General features: G+C 46.6%; 1 protein-coding gene across 18 annotated transcripts in view; it reads left to right on the top strand.

The window, feature by feature from the left end:
- SDK1 (sidekick cell adhesion molecule 1) overlaps positions 1-17,174 on the top strand; it is an 894,112-nt gene that overhangs the window by 751,149 nt on the left and 125,789 nt on the right. For all 18 annotated transcript variants that reach the window (XM_077907645.1, XM_077907637.1, XM_077907636.1 and 15 more), the window contains one exon: positions 378-499. In XM_077907645.1, coding sequence (XP_077763771.1) covers positions 378-499 — 122 coding nt within the window. The remainder of the gene's footprint in view (positions 1-377; positions 500-17,174) is intronic.

Below are 17,174 nucleotides of genomic sequence, written 5' to 3' on the forward strand. Positions count from 1 at the left end.
GGGTGGACATTTGGTTGTGTTCTTTTCGGAGCCTGAAAGAATGATATCCATTCATCCTTTCGTCCTTCAACCATAACCTGCCGTGCACAGAGATGAGTGAGTCCTGACCTTCAGAGTGGATCATCCAGAGGCCACGTGAAAATGTGTCCCCACATGGGATATGTCCTCATCCCACTTCAGAGGCCATGATGCCTGATGGGTGACCCCAGAAAGTAAGGATCATGCTGTGGTCATGTTCCCACAAGCAGGCTTCTCACTAACATGGTTTTGAAAACAAATCGAGGCATTTTGAAACCACTTACTTACTGACATGTTTGGTGCATTTCGTGAGCTGTTGGAACTTGCATCTCCACATTTTCCCTCTCCTTTGTCTCTAGAGCTCCCTGGCGCCCCATCCAATCTGGTCATTTCCAACATCAGCCCCCGCTCAGCCACGCTGCAGTTCCGACCAGGCTACGATGGGAAGACCTCCATCTCCAGGTGGATCGTAGAGGGCCAGGTATGCTCTCCTGGGAGTGGACAGCAGGGTTTCCAGACAGGGGACTGATGCTCTGCAGAATGGCTGGTTAGGGGCACAGAGACTCTCAGGACAGGGGGTTTGAGAGGCGGTCAAGTTTGCCGGATGTGAGCCAGAGACTGGAGATGATGGGCTGCCAGGGGCAGGATGTGGAAAGGTAAGAGACAGGATGTTAGGTTGGGGTCTGAAAAGACCATAGAAGAAATGATGAGAAGGCTTAACATTCAATTTTCAGCTCCAAATAGGGACCTAAATTGAATGGCATAGTTGATTTATTTCTTTTTAATTCCATGTAACAATAAGCTACCAGATGTACAAATAAGATTTTTTTTTGGTACAACTTGTGTATCCTGTGAATGAACACGCCCTGTGTAGAGAGCAGGTGTGTTCCCAAGCACTGTTCCAGGCAGGACACAAAGAGGACAAATTTCCGTCTTGGGAGAAAAGAACATGTACGTCACAGTCGAGGACTGGCAGGGAGGCCCGAGGGCTGGAGCAAGTGTGGAGAAGAGTGGGAGGCTTGGGTTCGGATGAGCCCGGGGGCAGATCCCATGGGGTCACGGGCATGGGGTTCCATGGGGCTGGGGCACCACACAAGGCACAGTTCATGTTCCAACAACAGCAGGAGATAAAAAGCTGAAGAGACAAAGTGTGGAAGAGTATAGTGTCAGAACAGTTCTTGTCTCTAGTAAAATCCCAGTAACTTTTGGAGCTGTGCTTGTGCTCTGTTGTAAGACTTGCTTGTGCTCTGTTGAAAGACTTGCTTTTGGAAATTGGCCATAAATTGGGGACCAAGTCCACATACATCCTCAAAACTTTCATTAAGAAACTATTTCTGAGGGCAGCCCCAGTGGCGCAGCAGTTTAGCACCGCCTGCAGCCTAGGGTGTGATCCTGGGGACCCAGGATCAAGTCCCACATCAGGCTCCTTGCATGGAGCTGCTTCTCCCTCTGCCGCCTGTGTCTCAGCCTCTCTGTGTCTCTCATGAATAAATAAATAAAATCTTTAAAAAAAAAAAAAAGAAAAGAAACTATTTCTGAAAACTGACACGCAGGAATCTGAAAGTGCAAACCAGCTGGTTGGGTCCCATTGATAAAAGGGGCTAGAACGACTCTTAGGAAAAAAATCAACAGAATGTCCCTACCTCACATCAAATTGAAAACATAGGTCCCGGGATCCCTGGGTGGCGCAGCGGTTTAGTGCCTGCCTTTGGCCCAGGGCGCAATCCTGGAGACCCGGGATCGAATCCCACGTCGGGCTCCCGGTGCATGGAGCCTGCTTCTCCCTCTGCCTGTGTCTCTGCCTCTCTCTCTCTCTCTCTCTGTGTGTGACTATCATAAATAAATAAAAATTTAAAAAAATTAAAAAAAAAAGGAAACATAGGTCCCCAGTGAATGAAAACCAAAATGATAAAAGTGAACTTTAAAACACATAGAGGAAAATGGAGGAGAAAAATCACTTTATCTCATGAAAAGCAATTCTGGAGTCTCAAGGTCCATCAGAAATAGCTGGGCAGGGAAGACAGAATCCCGTGGTACAGCCCTTGGCATCCCTTGTCCTGGGACAGCTGAGCCCTGTGCATGCCAAGGACACAGGTCTCAAGCTTCAGACCTGTGCGTGAGACTCACATAGGCTGCAGTGGCATGGAAATGCCAACGTCTTCTGGTTTCCCAAATAAGGCCTTTACTCCCTGCCTCCAGGGCCAGCCAGGATCAGACTACTCCTGTCTGTGTTCTGTTTACCAGAACTCAGTCGTGAACCTCCAGTTACACAAGAGGGGGTCTGGGAACTGTCTTAGTTTCCTTGAGAAGAGGAATCAGCATGGTGGACGCAGAGCAGCTTCTCTGCAGCAGCACATTTGCTCTGCACCGCCATCCCACAACCATGTCCTTAGATTTTTAACATTAAAAAGTTTTAAACATACCCAAGAGGAAAGACGATGACAAAACAAACTCTTACATGCCCATGATCTAGCTTCACCTGTTCCATTACCTAGATCCATCTAGTTCCCCTTTTATTGTTGCTGAGGTGTTTTTTTTAAATGCTTTTATGCCATAAAATGCAGCTATGAAAAAATGGCAAAGTCTACGTTTATTGACTCACTGACATAGGAAGATGTTCACGTGCATATCATTTGATGCACAAACAAGCAGATCAAATGTAGTATCTCTTCTCTTATATGAAGTCATTTATGCAAAATTACATGGTCATATTTGTGTATGGAATGATAACATCAGTGGCTAATCTGCTTAGTTTAACTTCTTTATAGATACATAGCTACACATAGACCTAATTTTATATCTGTATACACCTCTATACATCTATCCCCCCCAGTTTCATTGAGAAATAATTGGCACACATACATCATGGTCTAAGTTTAAGGCATACAGCATGATGGTTTGATTTGGTTGTAGTGTTTTATTTTACTTTTTTTAAAGATTTTATTTATTTATTCATGAGAGACATGGAGAGAGAGGCAGAGACACAGGCAGAGGGTGAAGCAGGCTCCCTGCAGGGAGCCCGATGCGGGACTCAATCCCAGGACCCCCTGAGCCAAAGGCGTGAGCAAAGATGCTCAACCTCTGAGCCACCCAGGGATCCCCAGCTGTAGTGTTTTAAAGCACATCTCAGACCACATGTCATTTCACCATGAAGTTTCCAGGGTGTGTCTCTGTCTATATGTGCAAACTAAATATGGATGAATTTCACAAACGTAATGTTGAGCAAACAAAGCCAGACACACATTTTGAGTAGACACTGTTTGATTCCACTTATATAATAAGTTCCAAAACAAGAAGTCATCTTTGGTGTTGGGGTTCCAGCTCCCCTTGGGGCCTTGTGGTTCCGCAGTACAGGAGGGGTTGACAGAGCCTCCCAAATGCTGGGAATGTTGCTTTTCAGTCTGGGATGTGCTTATCTTGTCTGTCCACCTGTGGTTGGCATACTCGTCTGTATGTCTATATTTCCTTCAGAAAACCTTTACATTAAAACATCCATACTCTTAAAATTATAATGCCATTATTGTACTTAAAAATTCCTTAATATCATCTAATAATCAGTCCACATTCAAATTTCCTGAAAATTTCCAAGAACATCTTTTTACTGTGGTTTTGATGAAAACCAGATCCACACAAACTTGACACTATGCATTTGGTTGTCCTGACTCATAAACTGTTTAAGGAAATTTCTTAACACCTTTATTAGGTTAATTGGCACATAATAAACTTGATATTTCCAGCATATACAATTTGATAAGCTCTGACCTAGATGTATGCATTCCTGTGAAACCATCACCAGGATCAAGTTGATGAGCAAATCCATCACCCCTAGAAGTTTCCTCCCCCTACCCCTGGCCCAGCCCCAGCAATGGCTTGTGAATCCCAGTCAGCTGTCCCTTGGCTTGTCCTGCATCAGAGGGGCACCCTTTACCTCCTTGGCTGTCCCTGGCTCCTCAGCCTCCTGTTTCCTGTACACGGAAGGTTCACTCCAAATCCTCAATGAGCATATCCTCGGGGGACACATCCCAACACCCCCAGGGGATGCCTGAAACCAGGGTAGTGCAGTCCCCTGTGTGTGCTGTGTTCTTCCCAAGATGTACATAGTTATGACAAAGTTTAGTTTATACATTTGCACCATGAGAGATGAACAGCAATAACCAAAAGTAAAATAGAACAATCCTAACAACATACCGTAGGAAAGGTGTGTGAATGTGGTCTCTCTCCCAGAACGGCTCACTGTCCTGTGCCTACCCTTCTTATGATGTGAGAAGATAAAATGCCAGGAGATGAGATGAAGGAGGGGAATGATGTAGACCCATTAGATGGCATCAGGAAGAGGGTCCCCTGCCTCTGGCCCAGGGGTGAATGTGGGTGGAACCCCAGGCCGTGGGGCCGTGGGGAAGGACTGACTGCTGCAGACTGGGGCCACTCTGATGCGGTCCCCAGCTGGTGCCATGTGCCCCACTCTGCAGCACGCCAGGACACACAGTGGCCGCGCATCCCACTCTCAGGGACACCAAGGATGCTGTGAGTTCCCCCCTCAACCTCACACTTACTGGTCTCAGCCATCGATGGTCTTTCCTGAGTGAAGTATTTTCCTAAGATTTTCAAAATGGTGATTTTCTGTCATCTGAAAAGAAGTGTGTCCCCTCATCCCTCAGGCAGGTCAAGTTACCCTGAACACAGGAAGGTGGGATAAATGCTGAGTCTTTTTCCTGAATTCCCAGCCTCAGAGTAAGGAACTGGTCCCCGCTTATCCCAGTATTCATTCATTCATTCATTGCTCCCTCCATCTCTCCCTCCCTCCCTCATCTCTACTATCTCTTCCCCTAAATTATCAATATGAAAGTATAGTTTTTAAAAATATATTCAGTGCACTTCAATCACCTACAGTCATTATTCTTTCTGAATCTAACCTTGGCCCATCTTGGCCAGTGGGGAGCATGTCATGTTCTGGGCTTTCTGACATGGAGTTACCAATCTTTGATGACTTCGTACACAGCAGGATGTCCCGGGATCATCCAGTGCCTTCCTGTCCTGCAGCTCAAGCTCAGATGGATCATTCCCACCTGGTTTCGTTAAGTGTCAGATGGTGTTTAAAGACCAGAGTCTGGGCACTGAGGGCGGAGAAGGGGTGCTCATTGCCTCCAGCTGGACGTTCTAGACCTTTCCCAGGGACAGAAAAAGGAAACATCATGAGTTCATGCTGCTATTTCCAGGCAAATTTAATATAACTTTAACTTGGAATTTACAGTTGAAATACATTTTTTTCTAAAATTGTGCTTTTAGAAATATTAACATCATCACTTATTTTCATTATCCTACTATCGTATCAAGAGTTTCACAATGATAATTTCAATGGTACTACTCACAATAAGACTACTGAATGCGGTGTTAGTATTTGTCCTTGAGCCATATTACGCTACCGATGTATGGTCAAAATACTGAGTTCTAAATTATTTTCTTTATGTGAAAATAATTACAACTTAATACAAACCAAGGTTCATTCATTTCAGGGTTGTGTTTTGTTTCATTCTTTTGCTTCCATTTTTAATGACTGCCTTCTTTAAAAATCATTTAACTTTAAAAAAATTGTTAAAATAATTGAAATTTATTTTCGAACATGTAACTCATTCACGCCGGCTCAAAGTCAAAACCACAGAAAAGGTGTATCCAGAGAAGTTCCTCTTTCCCCCTTCACTCTGTGGCCTCTGTCCCCCAAAAGCCCCAAGTTTTTGGTTTATCCTTTTTTTTTTTTTTTTTTGGCAAATACACTCGAGTGTGTTCCTCTCTTCTCACTCAGAATGCAGCACACTGCCCCCAGCTCTCTTCGCCTGACAGCACATCCTGAAGATCCTGCAGGCAGATCTTCCTCATCCCTTCCCACAGACGCAGTCCTCCCCATGTCTGTGTGCCAGAGCTCATTGACTCGGCTGGGGCTCTGCTGCAGGGGAGGCACCCGCAGTGCACACCCCTTTTCTTTCTGCCATCATAAATGACCAATACCTTCTTGGCTCAAACAATACTTATGTGCTATCTCACAGTTCTGTAGGTCGCAAATCCAATATGGGTTTCCTGGGCTAAAATCAGGGTGTCAGCAGGGCTCCATCCCCATCCCAAGGCTCTAAAGGAGGATCCATGTCCTTACTGGTTCAGGTATTGTCAGAATTCACCCTCTGTGGTCCTAGAACTGAGCCTGGCTGTCACCATCCCCAGTGTCCAAGCAGCCACCATGCTCTTTGTCCCGTGGCCCTGCTTCCTGCACCCTCCCAGCTGGCAGTAATGGGTCCATTCCTCCTCCTCCTTCCATCTCCTGTCTGTGACCAGCCTCCTGTCTTCCTCTGCCATTTTTATGGATTTAGGTGAATAGACTGGACCCACCCAGATAATCCAGGATAATATCCCCATTCCAAAACTCTTCACCTTAATCACATTTGCAGAGTCGCTTTGCCATGTCAGGAAACTGTACTCACAGGTCCCAGGAATTAGAGTGTGGAGTTCCAAGGTGGGGGCATTATTCTCCCAGAAGGTTGTCTTTGGTCTTTTGCATAGTCATCTTGAATCCTTGGAATGGATTCCTGGGACTGGGATTGCTGGATGAGACAATGAATGTCTATGTAAATTCTTTTGCCATGCCAAAAGAAGTAGAAGTCTAATTTATCCATCACTTCTTGCATGCTTTTGGGTTGTCAGCCACAGAAAGGTTTCCCCCACCGTTAGGTTATAAAAGAATTCACCTTTCTCCTAGCACTGGTAAAGCTACTTTTTTCATTTAGCTCGCCAGCCATTTGAAATTTGCCCTTGTATGTGGAGTGAGGTATGAATCCATTTTTATAATTTTGAAAATAGCTATGTGATTATCCCAAAGCCATTTAATAAAAAGTCTCATTTTTTTCTCCCACTGATTTGTGATATTAAATTCCCATGTGCACTTGGGTTTATTCCTGAACTTTTTATTCTGTTCTATTAGTCTGGCTATTCATGCATTGATACCACATTGTTTAATAATAGAGGCTTTAAAATGTGTTTGAATATCTGTTGAGCGCTTTCTGACCACTTCCCACCTCTGCAGCTACACACATGCACACACACCACTCACCTTGTTTAGGATTTTTCTGGCAACTCTCATTGATGTCTTAGGATGGTGAGTCTTCTATCCAGGAACATGGCCTGTACATCTTTGTCAGCTCTTTTCTTCTTGGCAAAAGTACTGGGCTATTCCCTCTGCTCTGAAACATGCAGGAAAAGTCCAGGGCAATCAGTGTGCCTCAAAAACTGTGATAGATGGAGTATGGGAGGGGCGCCTGGGTGGCTCAGCAGTTGAGTATCTGCCTCTGGCTCGGGGCGTGATCCCAGGGTCCTGGCATCGAGTCCCACATCAGGCTCTCTGCTCAGTAGGGAGCCTGCTTCTCCCTCTGCCTATGTCTCTGCCTCTTTCTCTGTGTCTCTCATGAATAAATAAATAAAATCTTTTTAAAAAAAAGTTTTTTTTGAAAAAGGAAGGAGTATGGGCTTTGCCTCAGGTAGACCTGCTCCACTTCTTGCTACCCTCTTTCCCTGCTCTGTGAGCCTTGATGTATTTAAGTTCGTTATGAGCCTTAATCTCCTCACCTGTGAAATGGGGTCAGCAATACCATTTCCAAGATCACCATGAGGATTAATTAATGTGTGTGTGATTTTTCATTACATTTTCTGACATTCTGCTGGCATATAGGATAACAATTTATTTTTGAATATTTTTCTTCTTTTAATGACCAGCACAAAGCTACCACTCAGCCTGTGGGAGAGGGTATAGCCAGAAACTCTTGAGAATTCTCTTCTTACTTTATTAATTCTACTCTCTCTTTCTACAGAGGAGTCCTATCATCCATTAATAGTGACAGCTTTGTTTCTTTTTTTTGAAATCTTCATATCCTCTGTTTCTCTTTTTTTTTGTTTGTTTCTTTTAACTTATTTATTCTGTAAGCTCAATGGGAGGGCGAGGTCTTCCCATAGCACATTGAACTGGAGCCATGATAGAACTGTTGTTTTATTACTAACTTTCAAGAAGTTCTGTTAAGATTTTTTTTTAAGATTTTATAATTAATTATAACATGTACAATTTACGGTATTTTTGTTTATTTTTATAGCTAGCCTGTATCAGATTAAGACAACTCTTCTAATCCTAGTTTGCTAGGAGTTGATTTTTGTGCTTTTTAAGATTTAAAGAAAATCATTAATGTTTATTTTTATCAAAACATTATTTTGCATCTATTGATATGTTCATGGTTTTTCTTCCATTCTCTGTTGGAAGGATGATATATGTTGATATTTTTAATGTTTGACCATTCCAGTGTTCCTGGTATAAACACAGCTTGATCACGATGGCGGTCTGGTTTGGTTTGGAGCTAAGATTATTGTATTCATGTTCGCAAGTGAACTTGGCCTTTTCTTGCTGTTGGTTTGGCTTTTAAGATCAATAGTTTATTTTCTTACCAGTTTTCATAAACAAAGATTTGATTGCCCTCCAGGCAGTGTGAGGGGCAGGGCTGCTGACTTAGAACTTGGCCTCAGACCCAGAGCCTCTAGGGCATCATCCCAAGGCTTTCTGGGTTTCCCAGTCCTGGCTGAGCCTTAACGAGTAGGGGACTGGGGGCACTGCCTTATGGGTGATAACTGCTAGGTGGCACAGTGGATTAAAAAGCTACAGTCTCTGCTGTGCTGGTCCCATCACAGGGACTCTGGGCACTGGATCTCCGAGCAAACATGGTGATCTAGCCTCTCCACATCTCCTCACATGGGTTTAAAGGCTCCAGTTTCCCCAGGGAAGCATGGTCTGGGTAGGTTTCATGCCTTTCCCCAGCGGTCATGCTCCCCCAGATCTGTCTGAGAGTGTCCCATGTAGTGAAGGTCCTGGGGTGCAGTGCCCATAGCCAGCGACACAGACTCCCCGGGGGTGCGCCCCAGGCTGCTATGCTCACCACTGGTTCAGTTTGTAGCCATTGGTTAAAGGAGTCTGAGATTTCCCTGAAGTTCACTTTTGCCTTTCACCTCAAAAATATTTCAAAACTACAGAAAAATCGAAAGAATACTACAAAGACTCAGAGACTCCATACAAGTTTGGTCAGTTGTCCCAACATGTCCTCGGTGGGAAAAGGATCCAGCCCTGGATGACACACTGTCCCTGGTTGTCACAGCTCTCCCATCTCCTTCGACCTGGATTCATTCCCCCACCAATCCCTGATTTCATGCCCTAAATACTTTTGAGGGCTCAGGCCATTCATTTCCTAGAATATCCCTCAATTCAGATTTGTACAATTTCTTTATGATTAGAGCAAGGTCATCCTTTTTTGCTCAGAATGTCACAGAAGTGGTTTTCTCCCACTGCACCCTGCACTGAACCTGTTGGGTTCAATATGACATCAGTAGGTCCCATGATTGGTGGAGTTAATTAGCTCACGTGATTAAAACGGCATCTGCCTGGTTTCTCCACACAGAGCTCCTTTCCTCCCCTTCACAGTTAGTAAGTATTCTGTGGGAGGCGCTGCAAGATACTGTGAAAATCTCATTCCCCTTCCCGCTCACATCCACTAGTTTTGTCATCAACTAAAGTTTCTTTACTGAAATAATTAGCACAATGAGGGCACCAAATAGTGACCTAATTCAGTTATTTCTTCTGCATTTATTGATTGGACTTTTACTGTAGTGGACAGTTTTTTCATCCCATTCATTTGTTCATTTATTTGTTGACTTCAGTGTAGACTTACGGATTCCTTCTTTACTTAGCAGATACTAATGCAGTGCTATCATCACTTATGTTGGTGCTCTGGCTCTCCCGCCCTTCTACCTGGTTCTCGTGTTCTCCTCGCATGCCCCTGTAACTCTAAGCATACACTTGTGTTCTGGCACAACAAGGTGTTCTAAACTCCTTTTATTCTTTCCTCTCTGTTTTTAGCCATTTTTCCAAGGAACTAGGATCTTTTCAATGGAAAGTAGTGTTTAGAAACCAAGATCTGGGCACTAGATGTGCTCATTGCCACTGGATGTCACTATGTTCAGGCCTTCTCCAAGTGCCTGCAGCTAGGAAATACATACCCTCAGGTGCACACACATCTACACCTTGGCCTATTTCTGTGTCTATCTACATATGCTGAAAAGCACTCATTCACACTAGCACCTCCAAATACAGTTTAGTACCTCCAGCTTGTTTATTCAAGCCACTCCTTTCCACATCTATACTAGCCTTTCTTTGGCTCCCACTAACCTCAGTTGTTTATTTATTTGCCAAATCCCCCTGTATGTGGACAGTCCTCCCACATGAGTGGGTTTCCACCAGCTTGGACACCTTTGCGCAGGTCCTGACCCTGCCTCCCACCACCAACTGTCCTAAATAACCTAACATGCAAAGGTAGGTTATCAGAATCTAAAGTTAATCATTATGTCTCTCTTCCTTCTAGTGGCACAGGATCCTAAAATTCCTTAATTCTGAACCAGTCGTACTTGTTCTTATGTCCAGTATTTCAAGTCCACTGTGTTTCTCTCTATCCTCAAAGGCTGTGATTATTACAGGTCTCTTCTCCCTCAGGAAGTGCTTGCTTAGATTTTGCTGTGAGTTTGGTCACAGCTTCACTTCCCACATGTATCAGCCTCTGGATAAGTCCCTTGCTCCCCTAGTACTTGACCAGGCATCTATTGTACCATAACTAGCACTTCTCTGGCTTTGGGGCAGGAGGCTAACCTTAAAAGTTATCTTGTCTGTCATATTGCCAGAACTGGAAGTCTCCCTACAAATATTCTAAGGCATTTTAAAATTTAAAAAATAATTTAAAGTTTGGTAGTGGTGCAGATAGTTGAAACTTCAAAACCAAAAGAGAATTTTTCCCCCTAAAGCTCATTATCCAAACCATTTGTGTTTAAATGTTCCCAGAGAGTAATCATTCATCTATAAAAAGAAGTTTAGTTCCAAACCCCAGAAGGTAAGGATTATAGACTTTTTCTGGGCTTCTTAGGACAGAATAATGGCCAAGAAAGAAGACAGAAGACAGGCAATGGACATTTCACTGCTTGTGTGCTGGGAGCCCTGAGCTGGTTCTGTCACAGAGCCAGCGTGCCCTGCTCCTGTGACTGCTTGGCCACATGAAAGAGATGCCTTTTTCCTCAAACATCTGGATTGACTCCATCGATAGACTGCTACCCTTCTTTATGTTGTCCTAATCCATTCAGTTTTGGTTGAACATGTTGGACTGGTTTTCAGTGATACAGTAAGTCATCCCCAAGACTATTTCATGATGATGCTGCAAAGGCTAGCATGAATATGAATATCCTTTTTTAAAAAATTTTTGCCAAACCAATCCTGCTTTTATTTGTGACTTGTTCCTACTGACCTCAAAGGCATATTGCAGAGGGTGTGCCCTGAAAACTTAATGAAGGGGAGTCTCTCTAAATGCCTTGGCAGACACTTCACTACTGGGCGAGAGTCTAGTTTTCAGCACACTCTAGGCAGCATACACTCCAAACCACCCCCATCACCTACCAACACTCACACCTCAGCCAGGGGAAGAGCAGATCTGCAGCTCCTCTTCTCACTCTTAGTGCCAGGACTCTGGCCACGAGATCTTCAAGAAACCCCATCCTGCCCCTCTCCCGTGTCACCTCCTGGGCATTTACCACCTCCCATGGTTCACCGTCCCATTTGTCCCCCAGGAAAGGCCAAAGTTCCCCAAGGATACACGGTGCCCGGATGAAATGGTCAGTGACATGAGGACAAATGGCACAGGCACTGGGGTCAGAGAGACTGGACCTCGAATCCCAGCTCCTCCAGGTCCCAGCTGGTTGGTTGCAGGCAGGCCACCCAGCTCAGGATCTTTGGCCGTGAAGCAGGGATATTAATACCTGTCTTGAGAGGTTGCTAGAAAATTAAAATACTTTGTCATGTTTACTTACCTGAGATGTGCATGCCTCTGCCTTATCTAGGCATGAGGTACTTTGCAAATGCAGTCTCCTCTGAATACCCTCCAGCCCTCCGGGCAGCAGGGGCCATGTCTCTAGCCTTCATGTGTACTGTCCACTCATGTCACATTCCCTCCATGAAGCCTCTCTTCAACTCACCAGTTACTTTTCTGAGAACATGTCATGGGTTCTGTGGTCTAGGCAATCTCCAACTTTCCTAAATTCAGAGCAACAGGGCCCTTGAGACTGTAACTGATTTAAGTGAAACCTCCAGAACATTCCTCACTTAATTCTCTTTGGATGGATGCAAGCTGAACCCAGGCTTTCTGTGCCCTGAGACTCCAGCATCCCTGGCCCAGCCTCTTGCCCTGTGCCTGGTGCAGGTCAGAGTTCAGAGAGGAGTAAGATGCTGGAGCACCAGGTCCAGTGAGAAGTTGGCCATCCAACTCATCACTCTGGAAGCAGGGCGTGATTTCAGAGTGAGCCCCGGGTGCCGGCAGAATGTGGGAAGGAGGGACTGCACCAGTTCGGGTGGTGGTGGAGGCCCAGGAAGGAAATGGCATCTGTGCTCCATTGCGAGGAGCCCCCACGTCTGTCGGTCAGGGCAGGCAACAGCCCAGCAGCCTTCCAGATGTGAGGATTTGGCTTCTACCAAGCACTTCATGGCAGGATAATGGTATTTTCTTCCCTTTGATCTGCTTCTCAATCATACCATCTTTGCAGAAAAGTTTCCTTTAAATTCTGACTGCTTTTAAAGTGCACCAGGAAGGTTGTATCACTCAGCATTATCTTCAGTGAATTATGGAAGGAAAGACCCTAATCCCTGGAGGAGCGCATTGCAAGGCCCTGTAGTAAGCTGATGCTCAGATGTAGGTTAAAGTTCTAGAAAGCAGCTTTTATAGGTATATCTGGCTCAGTAATGCTTTGTTTAATTAGTAACCTTTGACTGTAGAGTGAGCAAAACATCTCTTCCCACATTTTTATGGTACATGTAGAAGGGAAGAATGCAAGTGTTATATGTTTTCATTTGCTGTTTCTGTCTGCCTTCTCACTCCCTCCGTAAACCCCTGCCGTCTGCAGCCATTCGCTGTGCTCTAAAAGCCAAAATAACATCTAGTCTTCTCTAAAGGCTGCTTCGAGCAGGTTTCCTGTAATGAAGATGCTGGTGGCACAGATAAAACTGTTTTCATTCCGAAAATGCGAAGGAGAGAGAGAGCCCATGTAGTGCTTATTTGTACATAATAGTACCCTTTTCTTAAAAGGACCTGTTTTAGAGAGTGTTATGGCCTAATAAAATAAAGCACAACCCATCCAACTGTGGTCTCTCAGTAACTAAAGAGCAGTGGAGATGGAGCAGGTGGGGCGTCACAAATGGCCCAGGTAGCCCCAGGGTCCACGGCGGTGGCATTCAGAGAGAAGTGTTCCTGGAAGAAGTCGAGGTGCTAGGCAATGTTCTGTGTTGCCCAGCGCCCTTCCCACTGAGAGACTGGGTCACGGGCTGATGAGTGGACAGCTAGGCTTGCTTTACCTCCCGTGTGCTGGCAGGCTTACCTATGAGCATGGCTTACCAGATGTGCCCTAACCTGCCCAAGCCAGGCCTCTCGCTGTGAATTTCTCCCAGTGGTGACCTGCAGGGAGGACGTCCAGGTGGACTTTCTCTCCTCCCAAGTAGAAGCCCAAACAGCCTGGGTGTTTCTCTTCATGTCCAAGTTCTCCGGGGCTTCAAAGCCAAGTGTGCTGCCTGAGAATTCTGGAACTGTAGCTCTTCTCTGCTCTGCTGGATTTACCTCCATTCTGCACCTTTGTCCACTCCCTGTGGTCCTTGCTGAGCTTGTCCTGTGCCAACCTGGACAAGTAGGAGAGACACTCATGTCCCAGCCTTACAGGGGGAAACAAACGGCTGTGGCTCTGAAGAGGCTGAATTTATGAAGACCTTGCAACTGAAAGTGGAGGTGTGCATAATCAGTTCCCCTAAGGTGTTGCTCTAAACTGTCCCCTTTCTCTATAATGATCACTATTTTCAGTGATTTCTTTCCCTTTAAGAATCCATCAGAGTATTAAAGAGCAAATTTGGAAATGTGGAGGCTAAGAGAGATCTGAGGTTTCTTGCAATAAGATCCTCCAAGCTGCAGCTTTGTCCTTGACCTTTGTAGGATGGGTGGGACGGTGAGGGCCCCTAAGGCCCAAGGCGAGACTGGAGAGGGACAGGCCAACCAGCAAAGCCCAGCACCAAAACAGGACGATCAGCACATTTGTGACGGGCTGGCCTCCAGGCTGCTGGCTGTCAGAGGGTCCGTGGACACTAGTTGGCCAGAGAAGGTGAGGCCCACGCACACTGGGACACGTGGTGGGAAGAACAATGCATTGAAAGCTCTAGCACGGGACTCACACATGCTAAGCACTTAATAAATGAAGCATATAGTAAAAATAATAAAGTCAAGGCAAGCATTTGAGGAAAGGCTGTGTGCCTGGGGAGGCCTACAGGGAGGATGTAGGGCCACGCCTGGAAACACCTGGACAGTCAAGCAGGCCCAGGCCCAGGTCAGAGTGGGACCAGGGCCCAGGCAAGTTCAAGGCAGGAGGTGCTCTGTGGTCAGAGAACTGAGGAGGGCTGAGTCCCCGGTGACAGTGACGGGAGGGTGTGCGGCTTGGGAAGAGGCCTGAGCTCCCGGGACTGGAAGCCAGCCCAGGCTCAAACACCCAGAGTGTCAGTTGAGAGTACCAGAGAATAAGCTGCTGGTACTTAGAACTCACTCACGCAGAACCAGAATCCCACAGCCTGAAAAATGTCCAGTCTGGCTCTCCCTGGCCTTTTCCCCAGTATAAATGAGGCCGTGAATAGCAAGGGGACATCCCCCACAGCGTGCTGTACACTCAGGCTTCACCTGGCCTAGAGGGTGCAGGCCAGCCCATGTGCGCAGAGGGGTGGCCTGTTCCCACCCCACACCCACCAAGGCCAGCGCAGCCCGGGGCTCCTATCTCCAAGCGAAGGCCCACCCACTTGAGAAGCAGACGACCCAGGAGGGCCCAGAGCCTCTCACTTTGCTCAGCTTTGTCACAGAAATGCTCTTCTCCATTGGTTACATGGTTACAGAGTCTCCTGGGGACCTTGCATGTCCTGTTCCCAGTGCTCACCTCTGACCCAAAACAGGGCCTGCAAAGTGAAAGGAGGTGCCAGGAGAAGCCCATTACCTGTTGGCAGGGGGGTTTGGTGGGGGGTGGTCATGGCACAAGTGCCAGTTGGGACAGAGTTCCCATGCTTTCAAAGCGTTTCCCCTTCTTATGTAACTGGCTATTACCTCTGATGTTGGAAAGGCTTTCCAGTGTGTCTGTCTCCTGCAGGGTCATAGGCCAGATGTTTTTTGTCTCATCACTGTGAGATCTGTAGGTGGGGACTTCTAGTCATTAATTCTGTCTCCTCTCTCCTCCTCATGGTTGGAGGTGAGGGCTGCTGGTGGCCCCCTTCATAAGAATCTGTGAGCATCTCAGCTGTAATATGCTCTGCCGGTAGTTGAATTTCTTTGTCATAATAGGAAGAAAAAGAGTGACATTATTTCTGAATGGTCTGTTGAGTACACAGAGGAGGGCTGTCACCAGCCTCTATGGCTCCTTCACCAATGACTCGGTCACCTGGATTAAAGTGCCGAGATGGGCCTCTCTTTATTCAGGGCCAATACCTCTGCCTAAGCATAGGGGCGCCAGCCCCAAGTGACAGGCGGTGGCAAAGTACACACTCGGATAGTTCAGAATGTTAACTGTTGGCTTGATTATCCCTAATAACACCCTGACAATGACTTTTCTCTTTCACTTCTTGACCAGCATGGGAAATCTATAGAAGATGAATGGTTCAAACTGGACATCCTGTTCATTAGTCTATCAGATCCTTTTAGGTCCTGTTATAGGACTTTTAAAAATACCACAGAGCAGAAAATGTCATATTGTCAGTGGCAGTGCAGGTAGGGCTGAGGGAAACATTCTACTACAAGTGTCGTTTTCAGGAAATAGAGGTCAATGTATAGATAAGTCACAACCATCAAACCAAATTAAACTTTACGAGAAATATTTTCCTATTCTTTTTGAGGACCGCTCAAAATCTTCCATCCTAATTCCCTTGTTGGATTTTTAGGTCCACCCCTCTTTCATTTTTCTGGTCATCAGGTTTTGTACTTTTTCATTCAGTCACCCATTCACCCAGGAAGCATTTATTAAGCACCTACTGTTTTACAGGATTGGGGTCTCATGCGCAATGTTAGACTTTAAAGACTTCCAGAACCTCATAGCCTGGGGGGATGCAGGAGGGACAGCTGACCTATAATCTGGCTGACACAGATGAGGCGCGCCGCTGAAAGAGAACCCAAAGCAGATGGGGCCAGGCTGCAGTTGCCACAGAATGCTCCTGTGGGGGCGGGGGGGATGCCGGGGATGGCAGGGTGAAGGGAGGACTGCAGCATGAAAGGCAGAGGTAGGAAGTTGCATGGCACTTGTTGTTTTAAAACATAAAGTTTTTTATTCAGGTGTGGTGAGGCCAGCAGATCAGGAAACGACTCACTAAAAATATAGTCGTAGTCACAGTTCCAGGAGTGGGGGGCCTGGGATGCCACGTGGGGCCACACGGGGAAGCATCAGGGCTGGTCAGGAGGCACTGTTGGGGGGAGAGCCTGCTTGTGGTTTCTGCAGGGAGGAGGGGCGAGGCGAGGTGAGCAGGCTTAGGATGAGCAGGCTGGGGACCGGCTAGTCTGAGTGATTCGGGGGGCTCCAGGGCACAATGGCTATTTGCCTGATCCCTGACCCTGGGTGATTAGGGCAGCGGGACAGTGGGCCAGAGCGTGAGAGCCCGTGGAAGAGGGTGTACGGTATGGGCTCTGGACTGGTGGTTTACATTTGAAAGGTGCCTCAGGTGAGTTGTTGGCTGTCTCTAGGGCTTGGCTGAGTCCCTCCTCGGGGTGGCTCCCCCAGTGTCGGGCAGAGCCCGAGATGTCAGGGATCAGATAGGGAAACCAGCAGTGTGGCTGATACACCTGCGGGGAAGTGGCTGCAGAGCCAGGGTGTGTGATTAAGCAGGATGGGCGACAGGAAGGGCAGCTGGTAGGAGCGGCCTGGTTAGCTTCTGGCTACAAGTGTCTGTGGGAAGCCAGCTGCTGGGGTCGGAGCACAGTGCCATGTGTCGGGGTGCCCCATGCCCTTCACATACCCCATCGCATCAGAGTCTCCCGTGACCTTCGGGGGAAGTC

Source organism: Canis aureus, chromosome 8 (assembly GCF_053574225.1).
Source record: "Canis aureus isolate CA01 chromosome 8, VMU_Caureus_v.1.0, whole genome shotgun sequence".
NCBI classification, from domain to species: Eukaryota; Metazoa; Chordata; class Mammalia; order Carnivora; family Canidae; genus Canis; species Canis aureus.